Below are 16,490 nucleotides of genomic sequence, written 5' to 3'. Positions count from 1 at the left end.
CTCCTGCCAGCCTGGCGTCCACACAGCGGAGAGATTACTAGGCACCGCTTTCTCGGCAGTAGATAATGCGCGGCGCGACCACGTGAACTCGCGGGTGGTTGGAAGGATATTGAACGGTTGGAAACGATAGCCGCCTTTCCACTCTGTGGTATGCTTAGGGTCGAGACTCTTGAGTCGACCTGAGGAGGAAAAGGCCCGCTCGCATGCTTGTGGTACGTATTGGGAGTCTGGCAGAACCAGAGTATCCAAGTAAGCATTCCGAGGGCTGATTAGTAGAGATGATGTAGATGACAGCAAGGAGGTAGCTTGTTTGACTGCCAATTTGTCGGTGCAAGATTTGCTCAGCGTAGGCGGGGCATCAGGTCGCGAAGGCTTTGCACGGACAATGCCTAGAAGAGAGAAGTTCGACCGACCTCGAAGAGCCAAAGTGTCTACTTGGTCAACTGCATCAGATGCGGTAGATAGAGTTGGTGGTGCACTAGTCCACGGCGTTGCATCTTCCTGCGCAGCCATGGTGAGCTCCATACTGGCATCTCCACAGGGAGCTTCAGAGCAATACATGTGAATGGACACATCTTCTCGGATGGTGAACGGCTGGCGTAGACTTTCGGAATGTTCGTCAGGCGACAGCCTCCGAAGGAAGTCGGATGTTGGATAAGGCGGCGTCGAGATGAGCATGCATTCATCTAGAAGGTATCGGTTGAAGGCTCGGAGTGCTATGACTTCGGCGTGCCAGTCGTGGAGGATGTTGCCGTGTGCGAGGGGTAATTTGTTGGAGGGGAGACATTTCATGCCAGTTCTAAGAGAAGTTCAGCTGGTGTCATGACTTATTCACAGGTCGTATCGTAGGATGTTCGAGCATGCTGAGTTCAGAGCAATCCAGGAGCTCCGGTTCCTCAGTGGGGCGTTTTGCCCCTGCTGTCTGAAGTGTATGTGTGGTGTCACACCCGGTAGATAACTGGACTACACGATACCCGTTGAAGAGACAGTCTTCGGAGGTCGGCTGATGGAAATGGCTCACCCTAACGATACGCATGATAGAGCGCCACCTTGACTAGGTCATGAGCATAAGCAAGCATAGCTCCTTCCGGAAGCAAGTGAGCGATTACCTTTAGATAAGACGATTCCGGCGAGGGGTACCCATTCCCTTGCGCCATCGTGGCGGGGTCTCGGCTTCCGCTTTTCAGGTAGCTGAGCAAAGGCCCGGAGCACGCAGTCTGCGATGGCATCTGCGGCGGCGTCTGCAGCCATGGCAGTGAAGCGAGGTGGTGGGTGAAGGAGCGAGGGCGCGGTTGGGGCTCGGAGCATCCGGGGAGCCAGGCACGTCAGGGTCCATTGTTACCTTCGCAGTCGCAGAGCATCGCTCCTGCTACTCAGTCACAAAGAACCCTGTCACACGCTCAGCGCGAGTGAGACCCAGACTCCTTCACCTCCCCGTATCGCCTTGTTCCTCCTCTTCTCTTCTCAACATGCAAGCGTTTGGTGAGCAATGGCCGTGCGCCGCACCGTCGCATTCGCGACTCAGACACTCACAATCACAGTACCCAAGAACCGACGAGTAAGACTGAGCCAGCACCTCAAAGTTACACGGGCTGACATTTGCGCAGCCAAAATTTGATCTACACCTACGAGTGAGCTATCCATACACAGGCCTACGACCACACTCTGACGACAGCAGATAATCGACCTCAACAACGTACCACTCGTTTCGGGCACCTCATTCATAAAATGGCACCTCTCCCACTCGACGGCCGCCGAGCACCGCGGTCGCACAGACAGCTGCCAAGTCAAAGACCATAAAGTCGCCTACAACTACGACATCACCCTCCCCGTCCGCCTCACCGTCGACAAGAATGGCATGCTGCAGGAGTGTTATGTCGAGTTGGAGGTTGTGCAAGAATACGGCCGAGGCTCAGGAAGAGGCGAGCGCATCACGTTAGGAACTGTCAAGCTCAACCTGGCCGAGTACGTGGAGCAGAGCGAGATGGCTACCATCGCGGGCGAAGAGCCAGGCGTCACGAGGAGGTACCTTATGCAAGACAGCAAGATCAACAGCACGCTCAAGGTCGGAATCTACATGAAGCAGACGGAAGGCGACAAGAACTTTGTTGCGCCAGCCTTGAAGACGGCGCAGGTCTTCAGTGGCATCGCTGGTATCATGGCGGGAGAGCAGGCCGAACTTGAGGATCATGGAGGTGGGAAACTCTGAACTATACACGGGACTCGTGCTAACGCCCACAGCTGCGCCCTCCCTGACGAGCAAATCCCGCGAAGCCGGCGAGCTCCAAGACATGTACAGACGCACCCTCGCCGCATACTGGTCCGCACAACCTGGCGAGCTCAAGGCAGACGAATGCATCGAAGACATATTCGCTGGCGGAGACGGATGGGGCGACCGCGAGAAACCATACTCCCAGCAGCCACGAGCTCAGCCCTTGCGATTCGCAGCAGGCGATAGCAGCAGCTCTGTGAGTGAGAGCGAACACGGTCACATGCGCGGCGGCAGCAGCGCTCATCGCAAGTCGCATGAGACGCTGCGCCCTGGAGATATGAAATCGAATCACTCGCCTAACGTGCGGGGCCGGGGAAGTTTGGAGCAGCAGGCATCGCAGATGAAGGCAGAGGCGGCGCGCAAGCGACATCGTCCACACCATGAGGTAGATGAGTTTGACCTGCGCGAAGATCTTTGCAGCTGGCGTCGTCCAACTTAAAGGTCAAAAGGTGCCACTGAAATGCAAATTCCTACATTTAATATTGAACTCTGAAGTAATGCTCGCGGGCGTCGCACTATGACGCGCCTCACACGTGAAAGCGCGATGGCAGAATTAGGGCGGTCACGAAAGTTGGAGCACGCATCGCACTTTCCGAGCCCGTCGCTGCCATCCTCATTGCACTTTTTCCCCGCTTCGTCCTCCTTCATGCTTGCGCCCCGGACCTCGAGTGCATTTGTATGCCTCCGATGTGAAGCGCAAATTGCCCGACGGCGACTGCCCGCTTTTCCTCGCCCACCATCCCGAGCCAGGTTTTCTGCGTCTGCACGCCGCCGCGGTGATGCTGAAGACGAGCAACAACCGCCTCTGAAGATCACAAAACAAGTGACGCCGATCAATCGCTTGAGGAAGAGGAAGGGAGAAAAGATCCTACGAGAAACTTCGCAAGATCTGGGCGTCAAGCGATTGGGCGACGATGCCGATATCTTGGTCCTGAGGGAAGTCGGGGAACCAGCACGAAGAGAAGCCACCACAACCACCGAAGCCTCCGAAGATGCCGAAGTAATCGAAATCTCCGAACCTCTCGAGGTCCCAGACATTCTTGCCTCAATCGAAGAAGAAGGGAAAGCGCTCGCGCCCGAAGAAATATACAAGCAAATCGAGACCTTGCGACCGAATAACGATGGCGACCCCAATGAGCCGCATCACATCAAGCAGACTACATTTGTCAAGCTGAGAAAGACGCTCATGAAAGGCTTCACGCAACAGCAATTGATAATCTTCTACTCGGTCGCAAAGAATATACGGCAAGAGAAGGTCAATCAGGGAGTGATCGACAGCATCAAACGGAAGGACCAACTAGGAAACCAGAAGCAACCTGTGGAGCGATCAGAATGGCAGCCAGGTACTACGCCGATAACTCAACGCCTGCCTGGCGTTGATCGCATTGTCAAGATCATGGGCTACCGCAAGAACGTCAGCAAGCAGCTGCTTGTTGATCGCATAATGAGGGATGTTTGGAATCTTGTACTCTTGGAAGAAATCGAATCCCCCGGAGAGTTGGAGCTTTCTCTGCAACCGTGGCAGGCGATGTTGCTTAAGGCTGGTGGTACGTACTAAGGCATCCTTAATCGCGGATCACGCTGACTTGGCTGTAGACAAAGACACCCTGTTTGACAAGATTCGACGGACCCGACGAGTCAGACTCGACATGTACAAACCGGATCACGCCCTCCGTATCACATCCGATAAGACGACAGCAGAGTACGCCGCCAATGATATCGAGGAAGCCTTCCAACACACTGAAATGAAGCGGATGAACCTGAACAACTATTTACACCAGCTAGCAAATGGCCCTGTTGCGTTGGATTCAAAGTCCAACCTGGTAACCCTGTTTTATACACAGAAAGACTTTGATGTCGTCTCGGCTCTAACTCGCACAAGTATTGAGGCTGTCGGCAAGTCTATGGTATGCATGAACTCTGTAAATTGTTCATAACCTAGCTGATTCTTTTAGTTGGTAATCAGAGGCTTCGATGTGAGCTCTATAGAAGAAGCAAAACGGACACTGGTCAGGTTTTTGCCTTTCAAGGATGCAGCTGAGCGTACCTTCGACACTCAGAAACTGGGAAGTGCCGAGAGTGCAGCGTTCTTGTTGCCGGTTCTTACCGAACACGATTCTTTGAAATACAAGTATCGCAAACGAGAGTTGGGACGTCTGTCAATGCCTATCATGCGGCTCACTGAGCCTGACACTGCGGAAGCTCAGGCTGCGAAACCCGCAAAAGCCCCAAAAACAACACTCCACGGTCTCGTGAACCGGACTCTAGGGACCATTCTACGACCCGCTTCTGCTGTGTCATTGCCTAAACACGAGTTGAGCAATTGGATACCGAACCCAACATACGAGGTCTCCGCCGAATTTGGCCAGGCTCTATTCCCTCTCGAAGATGTGGACCCCAGCCGAGTAGTGGAAGCTGCTCTTTCCGAACCGTCCAAGGCACCTTTTCTGTCAACATTCCCGGGACTGAATAGTGTCTTCACATCGCCCAACTATTCTGTCGTTTCGCGCTTGCAAACACCATCTTTGCACTACGAATTCAGACCTGACCTGGAGCACGAGCCAGGACAAATATTTCCCAAACTCAGGATCCAAATGCGTACTGGTCGCAGTGGTGCCAAAGCCACTTTCCGCAAACTCGCACTGAGCTTCGATCATCGTATCCACGATGTTCTGCTCCCAGACAAGGCCGTAGATGTACGATTTCAACGCCGAGCAAACCTCAGCTTCAACAACAGGGACCACAATGACGAGAATGTACAGGCATGGGTTGATGCCGTAACAGACAACATTGAGAGCGGTGGCCGCCTCACTGCGCCACCTCTCCGCATCCAGATCCCCAAGTGGACTATACCCGGATTCCCGAGTGAAGAAACGGGCATGCGTACCGTCACGTATCACTTCTCTGGTATCCAGTTCCGGCAACCGGTGATTGGAAACCTATTCGGTGTAGGTGTTTCGTACAACACTGTGCAGTCTGGCAAGCTCGGTGCCAAGGGCGGCGCGCTCACTGCGCATTACAGTGGCCATGGCGATACAGAGTTGCGCGACGAAAGTGCGATGAAAGCCTTCGTGGAGAGGTGTTTCAAGATGGCAGACTTGATCACTGATGCGAGTAAGCAGACACTTCCTCCGTCTCGCGTAGTCCGCCCTCGCGATATGAACAGTGGACGGAAGGCGAAAAGAATGGGATTATCGGGCGATCGAGCTCAGGCTGTGGATGAGCAGAGCATGGAGCCGCCGAACGATCTTGTCGAACGCGTTGGGGAATACCCGGATGTGAAGGACGATGTTGAGGCGAAAGAGAACGCGGTAGCTGTTGAGGATGTGGTGGAAGAGCAGCCAGTTGATGGAAACATGGAGTCACGATCTGACGACTTGGTTACCGAAAGCGAAGACAACGTTCGCACTTTGTAGTCACCAAATTCAACTCTTCAAAGCAACTCTCACCAAAAATCTGGCCATGTTCCTAACTTGTTAGCACTCATCTCATGGAGCGTCACGTCAAGAACATCACAGTGAGATATTCTCTTCGAGCAAATCATCAGTTCGTAAGAATTGATTAGGCCACAGTATGGCGATCCTAAGAAACCACAGATGCAACGAGTAATAATGTGTCCATGCTTCTACATGGGGTATCTACCGTGTATCTTGCATGAGTTGTAGCAGGCCTTCTGCGGCGTCGCTCTTAACACCGCCGACACTGCTAGCCAGACTGTAGTGTTGTTGCTTCATTCTTTGAAGCCTGTAGTGCGGGTTCTCTTCCTGCACGTTGATGCGCTCTGCATCGTGCTCACCCATTCGTGTTCTTGAGTCAGAGTGCGGAGGGTAGTAATTCCTGGGTCGCACAGGCGACGAGAGTTGATCGGGGGCTACTGAGTGGGGCAGTTGAGGCCCGGGTGGTGAAGACGTGAATGCATAGCCGGGCACCATGCGCGATGATGCGGGCATGTTGCCTTGGGGTATGGCGAATTGAACGGGTGCGGGACCGAGTTTGGAGATCGGGTGGAAGGGATCTAGATTGGCCCTCACGAAGACTGGCCCTTGATCGCGTCGTGGAGAAGATACGGTGATGTTGGGTACGCGGGGATCGCCTAGAGATTCGCGTGAAGTTGTCATGGCTGTTGATCTTGACGCGTTGAGCGCGTCCGACGAGTAAGAGGCGCGAGCTTCATAGGGTCCAATGATATCCGCGTCGCGTTTCGTGACTTGGTTTGTCTTGAGCTTATACAGTCCAAACTTGAGACGCGTGCGCAACTGTTCGGCACGCGATTTCCTCTTTCCTTCCACGGGTGCTGGTGCGGGGGGAGCCGCTGGCATAGCTACACGTTCTCCATGTTCGCTCTTCTGGCTGGCACACAGCTCGTAGTTGAGAAGGTCGGAGAAGGACTGGTTGCTCTTCTGGGAGGCTTGTAACGGCTCTGGTTCGGGCGAGGGTGTTGGTGTAGCGCGCTCGGTGGGAGATCCAGGATCTGCGAGGCCAATAGGGTTGTTCTCCTTCGATATGTCAGTGGTGTCAAGACGCGTCAGTATCGCGTGTGGCCTACCGTATGCTTCTGCACCGCATCAGTGGTTAGGCGCACGCCGGCGGTAGGAAGACTCTCGTTGCGGGCGTGGGCAAGCATCTTCACACTCTCAACGGCCTCAGCGCCGTCGACGTCTTCTATGCCCCTCTTCTTGCTGTTTGAGTTGGTCTGGGGAGTCATGAGGTTTTCCTTGCCGACAGGGTTGGTCGGGGTGTGCGTAGTAACCTGCTTCAGCGGGCTTTGGGCTCGAGCGACCTCAGACGGTCCATGAGGGGTGGAGGGCGTATTTATGGCCTTTGGGGTGAGATCCCCAAGCACGCGTCGCGAGGGTGTCTTGGAGGGGGTATACTGAGTGGCCATGTTTGGCCGCTGCGGTGTTGTGGCGCTCATGTTGTCTTTGCGACTTGAGGGATATTGCGACGCGTTGAGACGGGACGAATGACGCGCGTGGATGCGCTCTTGTGATGTGGAACGGAAGTGTAGCCACAAAATAGTAATGAGTCTTTCTGTGTCGTGTTCAACGTTGGGAAAGACAAATCAAAACAGAATTGGAATGAGGGTGATGGTGTGGGAGCAGTCGCGTCGCGGTTGGGGAAGTCGCAGCAGAGGCGCTAGGCGACGCGATTGGGTGGCATGTCAGGGTCCAGCTTGGCGAGAAGGCGGGATGGCGCCTGAACTAGCGCAGCACAAAGTTGGCATGACTGGGAGGTGTTCCAATTCTGTTCCTCGATCCTCTATCTACTATCGTTACACATTTGCATTGAATTACGCGTCGAACGACACCTGTTGGGGCCCTCGAAGAACGCGTGGCGCGGAGGACATTCTCTCTGCACTTTCCCCGTTGCTGTTGCTGCCAGCAGAGTCACCTTCACGAGTAAGCTACGACTAGGACACGTGGATGATGATTGATCCACATCTTCTTAGCAATGGTCCCGTCGCTTTGCAGTGAGTAGACCACCACGACTCTAGTACGGCGCGTCTCAAGCTAGAGAACCCACGCGTTCGTCAAAGTTCCGAGGCACTTGCACAGATAAGATAGCACGATAAGATGCAGCCACAGTTTCTGTGCACGAACCTACGTGCATGCCGGCCGCACTTGCTACGGGTCTCCATTCCTTGTCTTACGTCATCAAAATAGAAGCAAATGCACGGCTACGCGGCTCCATTGCTCCACCATGATGGCTCAGCCACACCTACTCACCAGCACAGCCAACCCTATATACACTCGACTTTCAATCCTCAAAATCCCTACAACAGAACTTGTTTAAGTCCAGAGACTCACCTGCACCTTGAAACTCGATCTGAGCATCTATCAACAATCTGTTCGTTACCCAACTGAGGCATCCGCTCACTAGTGTACTAACCCGATCAGCATATCCACGATGAAGGGCTTCCTTCAAAAAGCCAAAGCCGAACTCAAAGGCTTCACTCAACGCGACGAGCCTTGCAACTCAAAATTTGACGGAGCCGCTGAGGCACAACATCAACACCACTTTCCTCCAGCTCATCAGCAAGGGCAGCAACATGCAATCAGCGACCCGACAACTCTAGATATACTTCGCTACCGTTATCATCACGGCACTAACCTCGGCTCGGTCTACGTCATTGAACGTTGGCTTCAAGGCTCTCGATTTCCTGACGGTTCTGAGGGATCAAGCGAGCTTGCAGCAGTCCAGGCCTGGGTCGACAAGATTGGCATGGCTGAAACGAAACAAAAGTTCGAAGAGCATTGGGCCAACATCGTAACCGATAACGCCATCGGATGGCTTGCTAATGTAGCCAAATGCACTACCGTCCGCCTGCCCATCGGTTACTACGACCTTCCCGGGGCTGTTTTCACTCAGGGCACACCTTTCGAGCCGTACGCAGAAATATACACTGGAGCATGGAACAGTATCCGTACCCTGATCCAACGCCTGCGTGCACGCTCTATTGGTGTTCTCATCGATCTACACGCATTGCCAGGAGGTGGAAACGCGCAGGAACACTCCGGTACCAACAGTGGGCGTGCTGAACTCTGGACCAGCCATACCAACCGCGCGCTGGGCGTTCACTGCTGCCAATTCATTGCTGAGGACACAAAGGCTGGAGCTGAGATTGCCGGTCTCCAACTCGTCAACGAGGCTGAGTGGGAATCAGAACGCATGTATGAGTGGTACGATGAGTGCATAGCTGCTGTCTCTGCTATCGATCCCAGCATTCCAATCATCATCTCCGACGGTTGGCACCTAGAGAAAGCAGTCGACTGGACTTTGCAGAAGAACTCCATCTACTCGCACCCGCAGTGCCCAGTATTGATCGATACGCACTACTACTGGGCTTTCACAGACGCAGATAAAGCTAAGACACCACAGCAAATCACCGAAGAGGCCGGTACCAAGCTTGGACAGCTTGACGGTAAAGAAGGCTCCGTCCATGACCGTGGTGCAGTACAAGTCATTGTTGGCGAGTACTCCTGCGTCATGACCGAAGACTCTTGGGCTAAGGGCGGCGGAGTCCCCAAGGAAGAGCTCGTGCAACAGTTTGGTCAAGCGCAGAGTAGGCGGTACCAGCAGCGAGCCGGCGGCAGTTTCTTCTGGACCTGGAAAATGGATTGGATGCCTGGTGGTGAGTGGGGTTTCAAAGCTAAAACGGAAGACGGGAGCATTGTGCCACCTCAGTATACAACATTGTCCGCTGATGATAGGCGGGGGGTGGTCGAGAAAGCCAGACACGAAAAAGACGGGCAGATGCATGAGGCTGTCAAACAGCACGTGTCTTACTGGAGCGGAGTGGATCCCAACGGTCACTATGAGCACGAAAAGTACGAACATGGTTGGCAAGTCGGATACCAAGACGCTCTCGCCTTCTTTGGGTGCGGAGAAACAAAAGGCGACAAGATTGGCATGTTCGAATTGTGGGTCCTCAAGCGAATTAGAGAGAGTGGATACAGAGGTGGCTTCACTTGGCTTTTCGAGCAAGGCCTGAGGAAAGGTGCGCACGACTGTTACTCTGCGCTCGGAATTTAAGGGTTTGTGCACGGACGATATGACTCTCGGTCACGACCGTTTGCTGTTGCTGCCTCAGTCACGAGGTACGTGCTCGGGGTGATGACGTTACGGTCAACAGTCGGACTCGCGACCTTCGTCGGTGGAACGTCTAGAAAACCGACAGAGACAAACATTCAAGCAGTGTATGTTGGGCGTACAGTATCACTTTCTCAATGAATTTACCACCTCCCCTCTTCCATCCCCCTAACTTGATCTCGCGCAATCCCTCAATCTCTAGAACACATCAAACCCATGGATCACACCCAATTTATACCCCTTGGAACACCTGAAGAAAGGCGTGGCGAGGCGTTGCTTTCACTACATGACATACTCGCCAGGCGGCCTTATCAAGCTTACTGCGTCACAGAAGCCTCTTCACGACCGTCCAGCCCGGACGACCTTATTCCAAAACCTCTTCGAACATCAAAGACACCTGTATTGCAGGTGTTCATTGACGCAGAGTCTGATGAGACTGAAGACTGCGATCAAAACAACAATCTTACCCAGACTGCGGCAGGCAGTCCTGCGCAGTATGTCGAATCAGCAACATTACGCAGAACGGGACAGTATAGCAAAAGACAAACATTCCTTCCCAATCGAAAGCCGTTGCCAGAGCGTACAAGATCGGGAAATACACCAAATCACATTACACGGGCTGTCACTCCACGCGGAAGCCACTCGTTAGCTCCATCTGAGGTGACGGTGTGCGACCTGCCATCATCACATCCACGGATGCAACAATCGACTCCTTCCAACAACGAATCTGGTCGGACCGGCTCACACAAGCCAATTGAGCAATGCGGTGACCTTTTGGGTACGTATCAGCGTCCGCTACCACCACTACCGCTCGGGACGGCTTCAGTGACAGGCGAACAACAAGAAATCGGCGCGCGGAGCGCAGACGTTTGCCGAAGTTCGGACGAGCCGGTTCATCCAGAATACTTTGAAGGAGCAAACGAGCTCAATACCCTCGATATTCAGGCGGGACCGCTGTCCAAGAGGGAGTGCTACCTCGTTCCACGTCGGCCGTTGCCAGATTTACCGATAGACATCAGCCCAGATCATTCGAGTCAAAGAACTGCAGCGCAGAGCGCGTCCTCATCACACGTGGCAGATGGAATCTCATATGATGCCCTCTTTGAGTCGAGCATTAGTGCGCGAGAGCATCGTGTCTCGGGCAGCAATACACAAGAGCCCACTGCTACTGACCCATACGAACCTCGCGGCCACTGGGATGACATTGACGATGACATGCGAGCACTGCGGAGAACTCAACCCAAAGATGCAAATCTAAAATACCAGTTTGGACAGCTACCATCTTTCAGTTCGGCTTCACCGCCATTGATCTCGCCACTCCGCGGCAATTACCCGCACTCAGTCGGCAACTTCACAAACGCCGCGCCTTCTTTCCATTCGTCGACCGACATCCAAAATGGTCCCAGACCTCCTCCATGGGGTTCATACGAAGATCTCGAGACACAACGTCGACAGCGCGGTGACGCTAGAGAGCGCGCAAAAGTTAGAGGTAGCCGTTTGACGGCAGACAGCTCTTCAGTGTATCAGAAGTCAATGTCGACGGACAGCCTGGGTAAAGATCCTTCAAGGGAGGTAGAAGAGTACAGAGAGCAGATACTCGGTGTGTATCCGGATATGGAGTTCAATGGGGAAGCCGGGAGAGGTGATCGGGGATGGTGCTGCTGTGTGTTAATGTGATAGGTATTCGATTCACGATCGTGCTCGATGACAATAGCACCCAGTAGAGGTGCGCTGATTCCGGTCTTGAAGTGGTCGTGGGCAGAAGACTGCAGTTCATGCTGTCGAACCAGCTGCGCCATCCCTGGAATGACAGACGTCAATGACAGACGCACAGAATCACGCCGATCAATCCAACACATCGCCAAAGCTGCAAATCCGCCGACTATATATACCTCGAATCTAGTACTTTCTATTTAAACAGCGCTCATCATCATCCACCAACAATACCACACTGCACACGATTCCAAAGAACGCAGTTTCAGGTTTCTCTCAACAAGTCTAACTCATCAACTTGAAATCAAACAACACTATTCTACCCCGATCTTCCGTGGCCATACACTCCAGTCTTCACGTATCACTAGCCTCATCATACCCAATACGAGGTTTATCATCAAAAATGCCTTATAGGCTGATGAGCCACGAATGGATTAGGCAGAACAGAAACAAAGTTTTGCCAGCCGGTACTCGACGGCAAGTTGAAACAGGACTGATGAACCCGGACTACCAAAAGCTTACGAAGGATGAAAAAAAGAAGAGAGACGAGGAAAGGCTACAAAATGCAGAGAAGCAAAGGGTCGCAGCAGAGAAGTACAAGATGGAGAAGGCTACAGGGAAACCTGCTCATCTGCAGCATGGTCATACTACCAAGAAGTGAGGTTTTGAAGGTGTGACGTGTTGGTTGTTGAGCCAGTCATGGCGAGGGCGGCCAGAATTTTGTTTCGGTTATCGATGGATTCAGTGCTGGTTTGGTTTACTTGCCTGGTGCAAGTGGTTGACTTTTCACAGGCGTATCTTGCAAGGCTTTAGGTCGGTTGTGCAGGCTTGCGCAACTGTCGCTTGTCTATGCGTTCATGTTATAGTACAAATGAGATATATCCTTGAATTGAACTGTCTGAATCGTTGTAATGTAAAAGCTAGACTGTTCAATCACTCACAATAGTCAGCTCGCGTCAAACCCGAGTGGAGAGAAAGCACTAAAAGTCGTTCGTATGCTGGCGAGACGAAGTCATAGGCCAAGTTGGCTATTTTGAACTGCTACCATACGTAGTATGCAGCGCATCTGCCAATCAAGCTAGAAAAAATGGGTGATATTGTGTGCCGTCAATTGTTCGAAAGCGACAGGTGGTTGCCAAACAGTGAATGTGCGGCTCCTACATTCCAAGCCAAATATTGAAGGCAATCAAGTATCACAGTAGGGCAGCTTCAATGACAACGACATGAATGCCCAATGGGTGTTCCAGATCTGTCACGCAGCAAGGTATATATAGCTAGCAGTCCTCGCACATCGTCAAGACTCAGCATAAGAGACAGCCTCGACAACACTAACAACAATCATTACCATTCTACTTTCTAAGCCTGGCGCTTGCGACTTACAGCCTATCATATTCATCCAAATCCTGGTAACACAAACTCGATCAAGATGCATCTCCCATCACAGAAACTCCAGCTCCGCCCTAAACTTACCGCTGTTCTACAACACTCAAGCAAGAATTCCACTTCCAAGACCCCTGAAGCTTCAGCACCAACGAAGCCAGCTAGCAGTATCAACATCAAAGACAAGCGCAACATCAAGATTGGCATCGTCGCCCTCCGTACTGTCAGCAAATGGACCGATAAAGCTGCACTGACGCTCGAGAAGCTCGAGGGCCAAGAAGCGTCGAAGCACTGCCAAGATCGCCAGGCGCGCTTGTTCGCAGAAGACGGCAGTAAAGGGTACGGAAAGCAAGTCCAAGATACTGGGGTATGGAGAGAGACCGTGGTATACCCGGTACCTGCCCAGGTTGATAGTGCTAGGGGGATCGAAGCACACGAACAGCCAAGAGTGTACAGAGCACCAGCACCTGCCAGCCAAGGAGAAAGTCACATTGTGGCCAGCGCTGTCGAAGTACCTCTCATTCAGACTCATCATGCGCATGTCTTGGCTTCCGTTGAGGAGTACTATGACGAAAGTAGTGATGACGAAGACGAAGGCAATACCTCTAGGCAGATCGGTCTCAACAGCTCCACAGACGTTGACGCAGATGAAGACACCGATGAGGAAGATACTTCAGACGATTCTAGCGATGATGTGAAGGAGGATGACAGCGACAACGAGAAGGAAAGCGACGAAGAAAGCGATGACGACTCGGATAGCGAGGCGCATGATAGCTCTGATGATGCTGAGTCTTCCGACGAGGAGGAATTGAAGGCGAAGCATCCGACCATTGTGGGTATCAAGAAGTAAGGAGACGTAGTACACGGGATAGAAGTGGTTGAGGTATTTTGGTTATGAAGAGGACGGTTATTGGATGATGTGGCCTTGAGGGCCGTAAGGGACGGATTTGACCTAGACAAACGGATTGAGCGGATATTGGCAGCAATAGCATAGATCTACCTATACATGAAGTGTCAACGCATGGCTGTACTTATTCTGCGAAAATTGCGACCTCCTAGTACTCCAGGGCTCCACTAACCTCCAGCACTGAAGTAGGAGAGGTCAAACGGAGGGATACATACTAGCTTAGATGTTTGAAATAGAGTCGAACGATTATGTTTGGCTATGTGGTTGAATTATTCCGAAAGGCCGAGGTGAACTGCACGTCAGGCAGCATTGGTTCGGCACATATGCCGTAAGGTTTACACAATGACGTACCTGTGTAACTGCAACAAAAAGCCATCGCGAAAACTGCCAAACAGCTTGCGTTCGTGGGATCTTTGATCATCCCTTGGTAGACCAACCAAAAAGTATTAGCAGAGTGGCAGTGAAGGCAACCAGTACAGTAGTCCGACGACAGGAAGGAAGTGAAGTTAGGCTACCTGGCTGCTGTCAACGGCGCTTCGCAAACACTCCACAGCGCGTCACTCATCTCCTCTACCTCACCTGCACTCCTTGGGCGAGTTTTACGTTTGTGTTTTCATCCCACGTGCGCCCTAGCCCGAAAGTCGTTGATCGGCTTTGCCCTGCATTGTTCGCTCAGTTCGGTCCCACCCACATCCTCCTAGCAACGCCCGCATCCTCGCAGTCAACACCACGACTGTCAATTGCGAAAATGTCAACACACTTTCGCCCGCGCGCGACTACGCCTGGCCCGCCGAGCCCTACACGTCCATCAACGGCGCGCTCCACGATTCGCGCTATCTCGCCCTCGCCGCCACCGAGTTTGGATGAGGCTTCGCGACAAGATTCTGCGACTACTGGGTCACCGACTGTTGATCTCCACAGTGCATCAGAGAGTGCGAAGGTACGGCCAAAGAGCGATGGCTATCCGCGAGCGTACGTGCATGGTTCTGGTCATGAAGAGACGGACTTTGCCAATTACACCACAACACCAGGGAACAGTAACTTCGGAAGCTCTCCCGCAAACATCACTGCCAATGTCACCATCAAGAGAGGCGGCGGAATGATGACAAGGCGGTCGCCGGTAAAGCGCGGTTCGAGGTCAACAAGTCCGAAGAAACGCCCGTACAGTACGCCAACAGAGTTGTCTTCGCATCGCGAGTCGACATCGCATGACCAAGACGACTTGTCAGCCACCAACCCGCGAGATGCAGAGATCCAAGCTGGTGACTACATCGACAGCGACGCATACACCGACTGCCCAGACACACCCACCCCGATGACAAACTCCCAAAAACGCTCAGCCTATCTCCCGCTCGGAACTCCGACGCCTTTCCCAAAGTCCACGCGTTCTTCCAAGCCCAAATCCAGATCAAGCCTTCCTCGTGCCACCCCTACTACTACGCCCACAGCACCGACGCCAAAGCTCGAATTCTTTGAGTCCTTCGACGAGCAACCATCCTATGGCTCTGGGCTTTTCAACACGGACCATCCTCAGATGTACGTTGGGCCAGAAGACAAGCTCATGGCGTTCTACACCCAGACTGAACGTCGGAAGATGCGCGAACGGGCACTCGCAAAGACTGCGCAACCGGAGAGGACGGTGCTTGGTACCCAGACGGGCTACGCGACAACGTCAGATCACCCAGCAAACGACGCCTTGGTCATGCAGCAGCCACTGCGAGAGGAGGATATTCGTGCGCGCATGCATCTCGCCCCTCCACAACAGACCACGGAATCACCGCCTCGGAAGTCTATGTCAGATGCGGCTGGCAACGTAGCGCGACACGTCTCGCCATCCGAGGGCTCATATGTCTCCGGCGGAACAGTCACTAGCAAACGCTCTGTCTTTAGCACGCCTGGCAGAGACGAGCTTGAGAGGAAGAAGGCGATTGTGGAGACTGACGATGGACCATTTGCTAAAGCAGTGAGCATGGCAGATCTGAATGAGAGACGTAGGGTGGTCAGTGAGGAGGGAGTACAAGGTGTTCGAAGAAACGAGGATTTGGAAGCAGAGAGCATGCAGAAGAAAAAGAAGGAGGGTAGGACTTGTGGAATGGGGATTGGATGCAATGTGATGTAGAGATTGTCAAAAAGCTCGGAGGTGTTTGTTTAGACTTTGCATCGATGCGATGGAGGATGGTTCTGAACCGTAATATGAACGACAGAAATGAGTAACGATGAGGCTACTAGTTTGATGCTTAGCATAACTGGAGGCTGATAATTTTGTAAAGTAACAATGAAACTGAAACTTCTCTGGCGCATGTGACAGAAGTATATCGCGAACAGACAGTGAATGCGACCACTAGCGAGCGCAACCGCAATACACTTTCGTTTGCTTCTTCGACGTCTAACTCTTCACTCGTACAACCCACTTTAAGAATCGCGACACATTAGCAGCAAAACATCACGCAATGGATGCCGCGCCCGATCGAGTGCAAGCGCCGTACATGCTCGACAGCTTGACCGCCGACGCACAGCGAATATCAGCGAGCCTGCCACCGGACGGTTGGGATTCAAGTTCCTCCCTCATTGGCTTAAGGCGTGACGTCAGTGGAGTTTCGGTCGTGGTAAGAACAACCAGCCCTAGAC

At 52.8% G+C, this 16,490-nt stretch overlaps 5 protein-coding genes across 5 annotated transcripts; 4 read left to right on the top strand and 1 right to left on the bottom strand.

The window, feature by feature from the left end:
- Positions 1-1,489: 1,489 nt before the first annotated feature.
- Positions 1,490-5,688, top strand: J4E88_000722 (uncharacterized protein; the record flags this gene model as incomplete). Its single annotated transcript, XM_049394396.1, has 7 exons — positions 1,490-1,558; positions 1,608-1,631; positions 1,679-2,195; positions 2,242-2,665; positions 3,023-3,819; positions 3,869-4,179; positions 4,228-5,688. The coding sequence occupies 7 exons, from the start codon at positions 1,490-1,492 to the stop codon at positions 5,686-5,688; spliced, it is 3,603 nt and encodes a 1,200-aa protein (XP_049260225.1).
- A 222-nt stretch (positions 5,689-5,910) lies between these two features.
- Positions 5,911-7,157, bottom strand: J4E88_000721 (uncharacterized protein; the record flags this gene model as incomplete). The annotated part of the gene is made up of 2 exons (XM_049394395.1): positions 5,911-6,768; positions 6,819-7,157. The coding sequence occupies 2 exons, from the start codon at positions 7,155-7,157 to the stop codon at positions 5,911-5,913; spliced, it is 1,197 nt and encodes a 398-aa protein (XP_049260224.1).
- A 1,022-nt stretch (positions 7,158-8,179) lies between these two features.
- Positions 8,180-9,805, top strand: J4E88_000720 (uncharacterized protein; the record flags this gene model as incomplete). The annotated part of the gene is made up of 1 exon (XM_049394394.1): positions 8,180-9,805. One exon carries the CDS (start codon positions 8,180-8,182, stop codon positions 9,803-9,805), a length of 1,626 nt encoding a protein of 541 aa, XP_049260223.1.
- A 3,196-nt stretch (positions 9,806-13,001) lies between these two features.
- J4E88_000719 (uncharacterized protein) lies at positions 13,002-13,805 on the top strand (the record flags this gene model as incomplete). Its single annotated transcript, XM_049394393.1, has 1 exon — positions 13,002-13,805. The coding sequence occupies one exon, from the start codon at positions 13,002-13,004 to the stop codon at positions 13,803-13,805; it is 804 nt and encodes a 267-aa protein (XP_049260222.1).
- Positions 13,806-14,610: 805 nt separating this feature from the next.
- On the top strand, positions 14,611-15,981 carry J4E88_000718 (uncharacterized protein; the record flags this gene model as incomplete). Its single annotated transcript, XM_049394392.1, has 1 exon — positions 14,611-15,981. The coding sequence occupies one exon, from the start codon at positions 14,611-14,613 to the stop codon at positions 15,979-15,981; it is 1,371 nt and encodes a 456-aa protein (XP_049260221.1).
- Positions 15,982-16,490: the final 509 nt, after the last annotated feature.

The sequence above is a fragment of the Alternaria novae-zelandiae genome, assembly GCF_023758075.1.
Source record: "Alternaria novae-zelandiae strain BMP 2774 chromosome Unknown scaffold_1, whole genome shotgun sequence".
Classification (NCBI taxonomy): Eukaryota; Fungi; Ascomycota; class Dothideomycetes; order Pleosporales; family Pleosporaceae; genus Alternaria; species Alternaria novae-zelandiae.
The sequence above is the reverse complement of the archived record's forward strand: the minus strand, read 5'-3'. Positions and strand labels throughout refer to the sequence as shown.